Source organism: Vombatus ursinus, unplaced genomic scaffold, assembly GCF_900497805.2.
Source record: "Vombatus ursinus unplaced genomic scaffold, bare-nosed wombat genome assembly UNPS02014801.1, whole genome shotgun sequence".
NCBI lineage: Eukaryota > Metazoa > Chordata > Mammalia > Diprotodontia > Vombatidae > Vombatus > Vombatus ursinus.
The window spans coordinates 9,665,750-9,677,670 of NW_020954579.1; the positions used below are offsets into that span (position 1 = coordinate 9,665,750).

At 43.5% G+C, this 11,921-nt stretch overlaps 1 protein-coding gene across 1 annotated transcript in view; it reads left to right on the plus strand.

Moving 5' to 3' along the window:
- Window positions 1-5,522, plus strand: part of CRHR1 (corticotropin releasing hormone receptor 1) — a 95,098-nt gene extending 89,576 nt beyond the window's left edge. The window contains exons 9-13 of the mRNA XM_027873025.1: window positions 659-731; window positions 1,220-1,305; window positions 1,579-1,714; window positions 3,540-3,581; window positions 4,099-5,522. Coding sequence (XP_027728826.1) covers window positions 659-731; window positions 1,220-1,305; window positions 1,579-1,714; window positions 3,540-3,581; window positions 4,099-4,239 — 478 coding nt within the window. The 3' untranslated portion in view covers window positions 4,240-5,522. The remainder of the gene's footprint in view (window positions 1-658; window positions 732-1,219; window positions 1,306-1,578; window positions 1,715-3,539; window positions 3,582-4,098) is intronic.
- Window positions 5,523-11,921: the final 6,399 nt, after the last annotated feature.

Genomic DNA, 11,921 nt, shown 5'->3' on the forward strand with positions numbered 1-11,921 from the left:
AGAACAACTTGAGTTTGGATGTCTGAGGAATACCTACCCAGTAACACTGCCTCCTTCCCCTCCCCCTCCCCTCTGCCTGAGCCTCCTCGGCCTCAGGACTAAGGGCTAATCCTACCCCAGTTAATTGGAATAGCATCAAAATCTACCCTGAATGCTTGCTTCTTTCCCACATCTAGATTACACTAGAATGAATAAATGATACGAGGCAGCTCTGATTTTCTCAGTGGAATAGGAGTTCCTAACCTGGGGTCCATGAATAGATTTCAGGGGATCTGTGAACTTGAATGGGAAAAAGATACATGTTTATTTTCACTAACCTCCAACTGAAATTTGGCATTTTCTTTGATTATTTAAAAATATTATTCTAAGGAGTCCCTAGAGACTACCATAGGGGTCTGTGACACAAAAAAAGGTTAAAACTTCCCTGCAATCTGGAAGGTTGGTAGTCATCTTACAGATGAGATAACTGAGGCTTTAGTTGAAGATTTTCAGTTGAGGTTGAGAAGCTTGTCCCTTTGGCAGAGCTGGGACAAGGTCAGCTGTGCAAATTGTCTCCTCCCCTTTTCCTCCTCCCTAGACTCCTAAGTCTCATGTAGGTCAGAGGCTGAGGTCCTCGACACGTTGTATCTCCTCCTAACCAAGACTTATGGTCTTCCAGGTGTTGGTTTGGAAAGAGGGCTGGAGTATACACCGACTACATCTACCAGGGCCCCATGATTCTGGTCCTACTGGTAAGAACTTACTAGGAATATAATTTGTTTGGGATAATCGGGTCAGCTGTCTCAGGAGTGGCACAAAATGGCACACTGAGCAGACTAGGAACCTTGAGGAAGCCTTCTGGTGATGTGGGTGCTGAGTCTACATGGGACAGGCATCAGGCAGGCCTGGGAGTAGAACAGGAGCCAGGGTGTTTGTCTCTGCTTGGGGAGTCAATAGTAGTCTGAAACCCAGTCTATTTTCTGCACTCCACTGCCCTCGTGCCCAAATTTAAACCACCTGTCTAAGATCAGGAAGCTGAGTCTTTTTCATCCTCCTCTCATAAAATAGGATAGTCAGTATCCCTCCATCCTACTTTGGGTGTGGTGGTCATCTCACTGAAGCACCAAATCCTGAGCACTAGGTCCCTGAGAGATGCCAATGGCCCCCGAAGGGAGAGCAAGAAGCCTTTGGGGAGAAGCCATGGCCAGCCCTTAGCTCTACTGACTCTGCTCTATTTCAGATCAACTTCATCTTCCTCTTCAATATTGTCCGTATCCTCATGACTAAGCTCCGGGCCTCCACCACGTCAGAGACCATTCAATATAGGTGACTGCTTTCTTAGCACCTCCAGAGTTTCATGCTATCAAACCTCTTACCAAGATTCCCATCTTGAGATGCTCCTCCCCCACAAATCCCAAGATCCCCTTCCACCTGCTCTGAGATCTCCTAAGTAAAGATTCCCTCACCTCCAACCTGCCACTGGTTATTGTCTCCAATGACCTCCAACAGGTCCTGTAGGAGGGTTCTGCTGGGATGCAAATGAGGCTTCTATCCACAAACCCCTGATTTCCTATCCCCCATTTTTTCCTCTCCCTTTAGGAAAGCTGTGAAAGCCACCCTTGTGCTGTTGCCTCTTCTGGGTATCACATACATGTTGTTCTTTGTAAACCCTGGGGAGGATGAGATCTCTCGAGTTGTCTTCATCTACTTCAACTCCTTCCTGGAGTCCTTCCAGGTACCACTCTCTTCCCCAGCCTTCCTAATTTGATGGAGGTGGGAAGAGAAAGCATGGGGGTTGGCGACTGCTCTTCTTTTTGTATAGCAGGCAGCCCATCTGTTAACAAAATTTCATATTGTTTGAGGACTGCTATGGCTCCCACCATTGGGATGGTACCAGAGAAGGAGGGAGTAGTGTCCCTGCCTTCCTATAGCTTATGATGCAGCTGTGGAATTATGTTGTTGTTGTTATTTGTCCTTCATTCTCGAAGAGGACCGTGAGATCAGGAATGTGATGCCATGACTTGCAAGTGAATTGGATTTAAGTGAGATGGGGCTATGCAAGGTCACCAGCCTTATTCTCTCCTCTGGAGCCATCTGGGTCCAATGGCAAGATATAGATCAGGATGACTGGAGATGGCCCCATATGGAATAATGAGAGAAGCAGGGGACTAGTAATCCTAGGATCATAGAGTCAGAATTGGAAGGGACCTTTAGAAGTCAGTGAGTCCAGCCCCATTTATTTTATAGATGAAAAGACTATAAGTCAAGTGCCTTGGCCTAGGTCACTCAGGTAGTAAGCTGACGTTGGAACTCAGGTTTTCTAATTTCAAATATCTCTCTCAAAAAGGAAATCAGAGTTGAAGTATAAGCCCAGGCATTATTAACCATTTGACTTTGGATAGGTCCCTTACACTCTCTCCGCCTCAGTTTTCTTATGGGTAAAATAAGGGAATTGGGTTATTAGGTTTCTAAGGTCAACTCTGACATGTGATCAAGGATGGACAAAGTGAAATCAATGAAGGAATGAAAAAAAGAATTTATTAAGCATTTCTTATTATACACCAACCAAGCGGCTAGGTGGTACAATGGATAGAGCACTGGGCTTGGAATCAGGAAGACTCATCTTCCTGAGTTCAAATCTGACCTCAGACACTTACTAGCTGTGTGACCCTAGACAAGTCTCTTAATCCAGTTTGCCTCAGTTTCCTCATCTATAAAATGACCTGGAGAAGGAAATGGCAAACCACTCTAGTATCTTTGTCAAGAAAACCCCAAATGGGGTCATGATGAGTCAGATATGACTCCACAACAACAACAACAACAACAACAACAACAACAACAACATTATGTGCCAGGGACTGTACTAAGCCCTGGAAATGCAAGGGGTTTATAATCTAATAGAGAGAGACAACACATACAGGAGAATGATGGTCAGGGGAGGGAGTGTTCTGCTCTGGTGAACCACAGGGTTGGTGAGTGGGTCCATACGGCAGTTAATTGACATGCCCTTTCCAGAAGCAATAACAGTGCTAAATTAGTCAATATTCCTGGATTGTTACATAGAAAGGGGAGGGAATATACTGATGCTACTGAAGAATAATTGGTAAGACGACCAGGCAGTTGGCTCTATAGGACGTGAGGCGTGGTCTGGTATGGGGCCAGCTGTAGTGGGCTAAGTGAGTTTGCACTCACTCATCAATTAAGACAGCTGAACCCCAGGGCAGTAGTTCATCCAGATATTAGGGGGATGGCTTCTGGAGGACCAGTCTAGAGATGGCAAGCAACAGCAAGTTACTGACTAGTACAAGAAACGCGGACAAGCAGCAGTGACACAAGGAGCTGCCAGTGGAGGGTATGGTTACTCAGAGAAGGCCTTCAGAAGTGAGTTGAATGCTAGCTAATTTAGGAAGGAGATGATGTATGTGCAAAGAACAGAGAGGGAGTTTGGGTGGCCAAGGTCAAAGCTGGAGAGATGGAATGAGCAAAGCTTTCTGAGTAAGGGCAGGCCACCATGCTACCCCCTATTCTGAATAATATGGCCTTATCCTTCCTCCCACCAGGGTTTCTTCGTATCTGTCTTCTACTGTTTCCTCAACAGTGAGGTAAGGAGTGTACCTTCCAAATGAAAGAAACTTTTGACATTATTGAGAATTGGGCTTTCTACTTGACTGGTTGTGGGGTGACAGGATGGAATATTAGGGCCACAAATCATACATAATAGCCTCCCTGTGTTTTCCCCTTCCTCCTCCTATGTCTGTGTATAAAATTATTTTTGGAGGAGTGAGGTGGCTGGGGACCTGCTTCTAGCTCCTCCACCAAGGTGAAGGTATTGGATGTGAATCTTGGGGGTTCCTGCTTTCCCCTTACCAATATTTGCCCAATGGGTCTGCTCAACAATTCCTTTGCACCTTCCTTCTCAAGTGTCTGGAGGACTGCTCAGAGGGTTGGAAGCCATGAATTTGATGTTTCATCAGTGAAACTAGGTCTTGGTTTCCATAGCTGGGAAAAATAGAAAAATGATGGGATCCAGAAAGAGTGGACAGCCCAGTCTGTCTCTAGGATTTATGAAGCAACTCCCTTCCTACCATAATCTTAATACCCTCCATTCTTTGCTTACAGGTCCGCTCAGCTGTCCGGAAGAGGTGGCATCGGTGGCAAGACAAACATTCAATCCGTGCCCGAGTGGCTCGGGCCATGTCCATCCCTACGTCCCCTACCCGAGTCAGTTTCCATAGCATCAAGCAGTCAACAGCTCTCTGAATGGAATGGAGAACACATTCCGTTGTTGGAAGGGGACACCAGAAGGGACAGACCCTAGAATCTAACTTTGATTATTGGGAGGAACACGTCATTCAGTATGCTCTCACCACTGTTCCTCACACCTGACTCTTCCCAATCTGTGCAGGAAAACCATTTCCTCCTCAAACTTTGGTATACTCCAGCACTTGCTTGCCCAGAGCAGCCATAAAAGCATAGGAAGTATTGGACCCATGAGACCCAGACAGAGATGGGAAACTGTGATGATGAGTATATAAGAGATGGAGGGGAAAGCAGGGTCTTCAAGAAGACCCTGGGACTCTGAAGGCTGCTGAGTCTCAGACCTAATTTGCTCTTCTGTGCTCCCTGTCTGCTCTTTGGACAGGCCTACCCAAGGGACAGGATGGAAGATTAAGAGCACATGGATAATGAAAACTAGTGACCTATATTGTCATCATGGAGCACAATGTAGCCATCCAACTAGAAACCACAGGATTGGTTGGTTGCCATCATCAGCCTTAGAGATGTCACCAGTTGGAATTAGAGCATCTTCATGAATTTCTTCATGAAAACCATTCTGACATCATCCTAAGGACACATGTGGAAACTGATATTGTCATCAGAATTCCTGGCAATGATTATATATTTGTTTGTGGTGATGTCACAGCTACATCATTGGAAAGTCCAGTGATGCTGTTATGAACCATGGCCACATCATCAGGACTCATTATGACATCAGCAAAAAGAGACAATGTCACTGAAAACCATGACATCCCATCAAGAATCTAGGCACTCCTCCCTCACAGAAATGACTTTGCCATTGTTCCTTGCCCATGGCTCACTTTTCTCTGGCTCACTATAACAAGAGGGGCAGGTGCCTTATGAGTGGTACTACCCTTCCCTAAACGGGGAAGGAGAGACTGACTATTTTCTGCCTGAGGGCTCTGCTACCCCTGAAATCTATTATTGTAGGGATCATTTCTCTACAAAGAGTAGAGTAACAAAATGACTCACTCCCTGATACATGGTCCTGGGTCCATTGCTACTCAAACCTCTTTTTTAAAAGTTGTTTTGTAGGCTTGTATTGTGAAACTGGGGAAGTAGCTGGGGTGTCAAGACTACTAGTTCTACTTCTGGGTTCAACATAGAGATCTTATGCTGTTGACATTTTCTAAGGGTAGGAGGAAAGGCAAGGGATAGGGGCTAAGGAAGGAGGAGAGAAAGGATCCTAAATCACAATGGGCTGAGTCAAAGAGGGTATGCCTGTGGGTATGGGGTGTGTGGGCTTGGGGTGTGTGTGTGTGTGTGTGTGTGTGTGTGTGTGCGTGTCATACACACACACACACACACACACACACATACACAGAAGAGTATTTTGGAATCTATAACCCTGGTCAGGTTAGGAAAGAAAAGGGAGTTGCCCTGAATAGTCTCTGTCAGGAATTGAGGGGGTCAGCCTGGGAAAGGTGGCTGGAGCCAGAGAAGATATGGGTGCATATGTTGGGGCTAAGAATTGGGGTTCCCCTTGAAAGCGGAAACAAATAAAGTTTTAACATATAACCAGGGGGGGGAGGGAGCAGGGCCTGGAGAGGCTAGTGAGGGGCATTTGAAGGAGGAGAGACACATCAGAGAAAGAACATTGAAACTCAGCCTGTCCCACCCACTCCATAAGGTCTAACCACTGTAACTACAGGGGAGGGATGTAGTAAGGCCAAAAGAGTAGGTGGAACATGTGGGAGGCATGTGTGTGGGAAGAAGAAAAGTGATGAGAGAACCTCTTACTCAATCTGGGGCAGAGGGCTTCACAGAAATATGATGGAAGAAAATGAGAAGCAGGATAATGGGTCCCTGCTGACAAAGGAGGAACATGAAATGACTAATGAGTCTCAAACGGCCACGGCAATAAAATAATTCTCAACTTTGCCTTCCACCAAAGGAAGGAGCTGGGAAATTTAGAAAATTAGGTTTTTGTTGAGGGAAGGAGGGGGGAGAGAAGTGGAGGGAGGGAGGCAAAGGAGAAGGGAAGAGAAAGGGAAAGAGAATGTGAGAATGGGAGAAAAACTGTTCAGAAATCTGCTTTGCCTAGTCAGGCAGAGAAAGGAGGCTTGGATTCCAAAGCAGGGAAATCCCCTACCTTCAGGGCCCCAGAGTCCTGGATAATGGTCTTGAATTCCTAATGGCAGACTGGGAATCTCATCCTATGGGAACTAATCAATAAGGAGTTTGTCAAAAAAAAAATGCACTTATTAAGCACTTTCTGTGTGCCTGACACTACGTTAAGTGTTGGAGATACGAATGAAAACATAACAGTCCCTGCCCTTGATGAACTCACATTTTAAAGGAAAAAAAGAGTTAGAGGCTGTCACAGCAGACAGGCTAAGGAAGCAGTTGCATATTGGCTCCTGAATGGGGTCCTCCACTGCCAACTGGACTGACAGTGTCTTTTAAAAGCATTTATTGAGCCCAGCCCTGTCCAAGGTGCTGGGATGTGGGGTGGAACAGGGGATAAATGAAATAAAATGAACTAAAAACAATTTCTTGCCTCCAAGAGCTCCCAGCCATTTTGGGTACAAAAGTTTAGGTAGACGGGTTTGTTGGCTCAAGTGAGGTCATGAATGCAAAATGCTTTGTAAATCTTAAAACTCTATATCAGTGTTAGCCATTGTTAGTAGGTAAAATCCACAAACAAGGGACAACTTGCAAAAGTTAAGGTGGTTGGGCAATGGATCTGAGTCCCTGGGATATGGATAACTGTCACTGGAAGTGGTAGATGAGAGTTAAAGCTGGGAGGGGCCTTCCAGGCCATCTAGCCCTACTTCTCGCTTTACACATGAGGAGACCTAAAGCCCAGAGAAGGGAAGAGGTTTGCCCCAGGACATGACAGAGTCAGGATCCAGACCTATGTCCTCTGACTCCAAACCCCATGTTCTTCCCACTGTACATTGATTCTTCCTAAAACCTGATGAGATGACTGCCTTTCAGGATTCCTACAAGAAGACTGAATGATTAAGGACCCCTCTGGTTTTTAAGAGTCTGTCAGTAAAAGTGCAAGGCATTACAAATACACCTGGAGGCAGCTAGTTGGGCACAGTGGATAGAATCCTGGACCTGGAGTCAGGAAGACCCAAGTTAAAATCCTGCCTCAGACATATACTAGCTGTGTGACCTTGGGCAAGTCACTTAACTTTTATTTGCTTTGGTTTCCTCATCTTTAAAATGGGGACAATAACAGTACCTGTCTCCCAGGATTGTTGTGAGGATTAAAGGAGATAATATTTGTAAAGCATTTTGCAAACTTTAAAGCACTATAAAAATGCTATCTATTATTGTTGTTGTTTATATCATTGTTGTTGTTTATATCGTTGTTGTTGCTGTTATTACAGAACAATATACTTTCACACTGTACTGGTAAATGTTGAGGTGACTCTTATGTAAAGGAAGGCTTGAACAGAGATCCATTCTGGCTTGAAGGAGAAGATGGCTATGGATTAATGTGAAGGAGAGACAAGCATTCTGCGGGTGATTGTGTTAGCCTGGCCTTTTTAGATTACTCTGACTTGCTACATGAAGAGGTGGGAGAAAAGAGTGAGAAAAGAAGGAGGAGGAGGAAAAAGGAGGGGGTGAAGAAAGAAGGGGTAGAATGTTCAAATTCCATCTCTGATGATTACTACCTGTGTGACTTTGGGCAATCACTTCTTGGGCTATCTGAAGTGATGGGGCCTTTGAGCTCTATATCTGTGATATCTGTTATTCTATACTCAATTCTGAATCATGTAGATAAGGGTGCAAGTAGAGTGACTGTTATCCAAGGTCTTGGAGAAAAAAAAAAACCAAATTCAGAATATACTACAGAGCTACCCCTGTCAATTAAAAACACCCAGAGCCTAAAGAAATGTACATTCCAAATGCCAGAGGCCAGACTTTAATTTTCTTACCATCCTTCTCCACCCCCCACCCCCAATCTGGGAATTGTCATGGTATAATGGAGGAATACAGGAAGACCCGGATTCAGGTCCTTCCTCTGGCATATACTGGCTGTGTGAACCTGAACAAGTCACCCTCTCAATGTTCTAGTCCAGAAAACTCTATGACAATAGGCTGTAGAGAAGGTACCAACCTGCATTGGTGAAGCGAGTTTCCTCACCTGCACTATACCAATGAAAACACAGGTCCATTCCCATGTCTGATGTCTTTTGCACGCTATCCTTGGCTGAGATAAATACCCTATGTATGATCCCAGAAGGTCTTTGTGTTGTTCAACCTTGATTGGGGGAAAGGAGGCAGGGGGAAGAGATAGAGAAGGCCAGGAGAGGGTTCAGTCTGTGTTGAGTGCATCAATATGAATACATACATGGTCCTCAAAGGGTTTTATGAGAAGAGAAAGGGAATTGGTGCCATTAATACTCCCCTTTGATTTTGTTTTTTTTTTCCCTTTGACCTTTCAGATTTGTCCCAACCTTAGGACTGGGAAGGTTGCAATTCATTGTTGTGTGCCTCTCTAAAGAAACTCTTCCCTCTAGTGCCTCTCCTCCTCTTCCTCCTCCTCTTCCTCCTCCTCCCCTTCTCCTTCCCCTTTTACCTGTCCCCTTTCATCTCTACTATTCTCTCCTTCCCACCAGTCCCCATATACCTCCACCTTACTCTCCAGCTTCTCCAAGTGGGCCAGCTCTCCACCTCCAGAGTAATGGACTAGACCATGCTCAGGAAAAAAAAAAATACAATACATTGCTTTGGATTTTCCACTTCAGTCCTTTGGTCCCAAGCAACACATGATAGATGATACTGGTTCTGTCCCCAGGCCTATGGGATGCTCAGCTGGAACATTGAGGGGTCTCCTTAGAAATACCTGAAGTGGCCTCTTCAGCTGCTATTGGTGTCTCGAGGTGGTATCTCAATACATGCTGGACTAAAGGGCATCTGGTTCTAGGAAATCAGGTCTTGGGGGATTGTGTCAAAAGAGTCAGATCACAAGGGATTGGGATGGGTGGGGTGAGAAGGGTTTAGGAGGGCTTGATTTGGGATTTAGTCAGTGATTTTTCTGGACAAAAGTAGCAATTGTCTCATAAAGAGGCAACCTCCAGCCAATTCTGGGAAAGCTTCAAGTACAGGCCAAGCAGAGACCAAATGTCCTCCAAAACACCAGCAGTACTTACTGCCCTTCCTCTATAGGGAAATAGAGTGGGTGGTGTGGAGACAAGTCGCATAGTTTCTGTCTTTCTCTGCCCCACCACTATACCTCCCATCAGCTGTGCCTGCCCCCACTGCCCTCATTGATTAATTAAGAGCTTTTAATTACCGAGCTAGGTTAATTGCAATGGCTAGATTCCCTCCTGGGGGCAGTATGAGCTGTTCTCTGGGTTCACAGAGATAATATGAAGTTGTACTATAGGTGAAGTCTCCTACTACTGAGACTCTTCCTTCTGTTATGCCTCAACTTCTCAACCTACCCCACAAACACGGTAGTTTCCCATCATAATCAGGAGAGCAACTTCCAGAGGTCATTTCCTCAAGGCTCCTGTTTTCAAATAGAAGTTCCAGAGACCACCACAACAAATGAGAATCTCTTCTTCAAAGGAAAAGCATATTACAGCATCCATTACATGCAAACCATTACAGAATATACTTTAAGCTCAAAATTGATATTTAACATGCATATTAAAGGTTATATCCTTCAAAAAAAAAAAGAAAGCAATGAGAGGAGATGCCTGTCGTCACTGTGGCCAAAGGGAGAATTCTTAACTGAACAAGGGACAGAGGCAATCATAAAAATTACATATTTTTGATAAGTGTTTGCACAAATAGCATCAATGACATTATCAAAAGAAACTGTCAAATGGGAAAAATATTTGCATCAAATATCACTGATAAAATATGATTTCCATATTTCCATAAATATTATTTCCAGATATAAGAACCTGACACATGGATAAGTGGCCAAAGGCTGTGAATAGTTTTCAAAATGAAGAATTACACACGGTAAATGGCATTAGAAAACATTCTCCAAATCAACATTAGGAAGAGAAATGCAAATTAAAATAATTCTGTGGTTCCACTCAACACCTTGAAAATTAGCAAAGATGACAAAAATCAAGAATGATTCATGTTGAAGAAGTTGTGGAAATGGAATGGAGTAAGTTTTTGTTAAGCACCTTCTCTAATGCCCAGACACTATGCTAAGCACTTTACAAATATTATCCCATTTGTGGAAATGCAGGAATGCTAATAGAGGGTTAAGAGAACTAGGAATTGATACCCCTCTTCTCTATACTAATTTGGAATTTCATAAGAAAAGTGATACAACAGTCCATAACCTTTGACCCAGCAATTCCAATACTAGGCAATACCCCCAAGGAAGATAATAGCTGAAATAAAAGGCCATACTAAACCAAAATATTCATAACAATCACACTCTGAGGCAGCAAAGAGCTGGAAACAAAGTGGGTGCCTGACTCTTGGGGAATGACTGAAAAAATCTGGCATCTGAATGTAACAGAAGATAATATTATACAGTAAGAAAGGACAAATACAAGAAATTCAGAGAAATATAAGAAAATCCATATAAACTGATGCAGAGTGAAATAACCAGAACCTAAAGAACAATATGTACAATGACCACAAAAATGTAAATAAAACAATAAAACAGTATAAAATAACAGTAAATAAAACAGTAAATAAACAGTAAAACAGTAAATAAACAGTAAAACAGTAAGTAAAACTGTAAAATAAAATTACTGAGCTAAACTCTCAATAATCAAAAAACACCAGTTATACTCCTGAGAATTTCTGACCTTATGGAAAAAAGTGAGAGATTACAGGGGCAGAAAATTGTACATAACGTTTGATGTGGTGACTGCTTTGGGTGTTTTTGCTGAATTGGTTTCCTTAATTAGATGAGAGTATTCAATTTAGAGGAGTTTCGTTGTTGTTGGGTTTTATTTTCCAGAAATGACTGTGATATAAATACACAAAAGACATAAATAAAACATTTTAAAGACATTGCTCACTACTCATCTACTGTCACCCCCTCCCTCACCCCAGGATCCCATCATATCCCTTAATTTCCTATTCTTATGTCTAATGACTTCCTTAAAGACACTTTTTTTAAACTAACCCTCTGGAAGGGAGGAAGGCCCCGAAGAGTGTGGGTTTGAAACAAAATGAGTTCCGATCAACTGAAGAATGGCTGGAAAACTATGGTACGTGAATGTAATGGAAGATTGTTGTGCTATATGTAAGAAATGACAAATATGAGGAATTCAAGAAATTGTGGGGGAAGCTGGGTGGCACAGTGGGTAGAGCACCAGCCCTGGAATCAGGAGGACCTGTGTTCAAATCTGCCTTCAGACACTTATTAGCTGTGTGACCCTGGGCAAGTCACTTAACCCTGATTGCCTCCAAAAAAAAAAATTGTGAGAAAACTTACATGAACTAATACATAAGAACCAAGAGAACAACATACACAAGTAGTTATAATAATGTAAATAAAAAGATCACTTAACAGGGGCAGCTGGGTGGAGCAGTGGATAGAGCTAGGTGGTGCAAGTGGAGCACCAGCCACAGAGTAAGGAAGACCTGAATTCAAATCCAGCCTCAGACACTTATTAGTTGTGACCTTGGACAAGTTGCTTAACCTCGATCTGCCTACCCCCCCAAATTTTTTTTAAAAACAAGCTAATGTAGGCGTG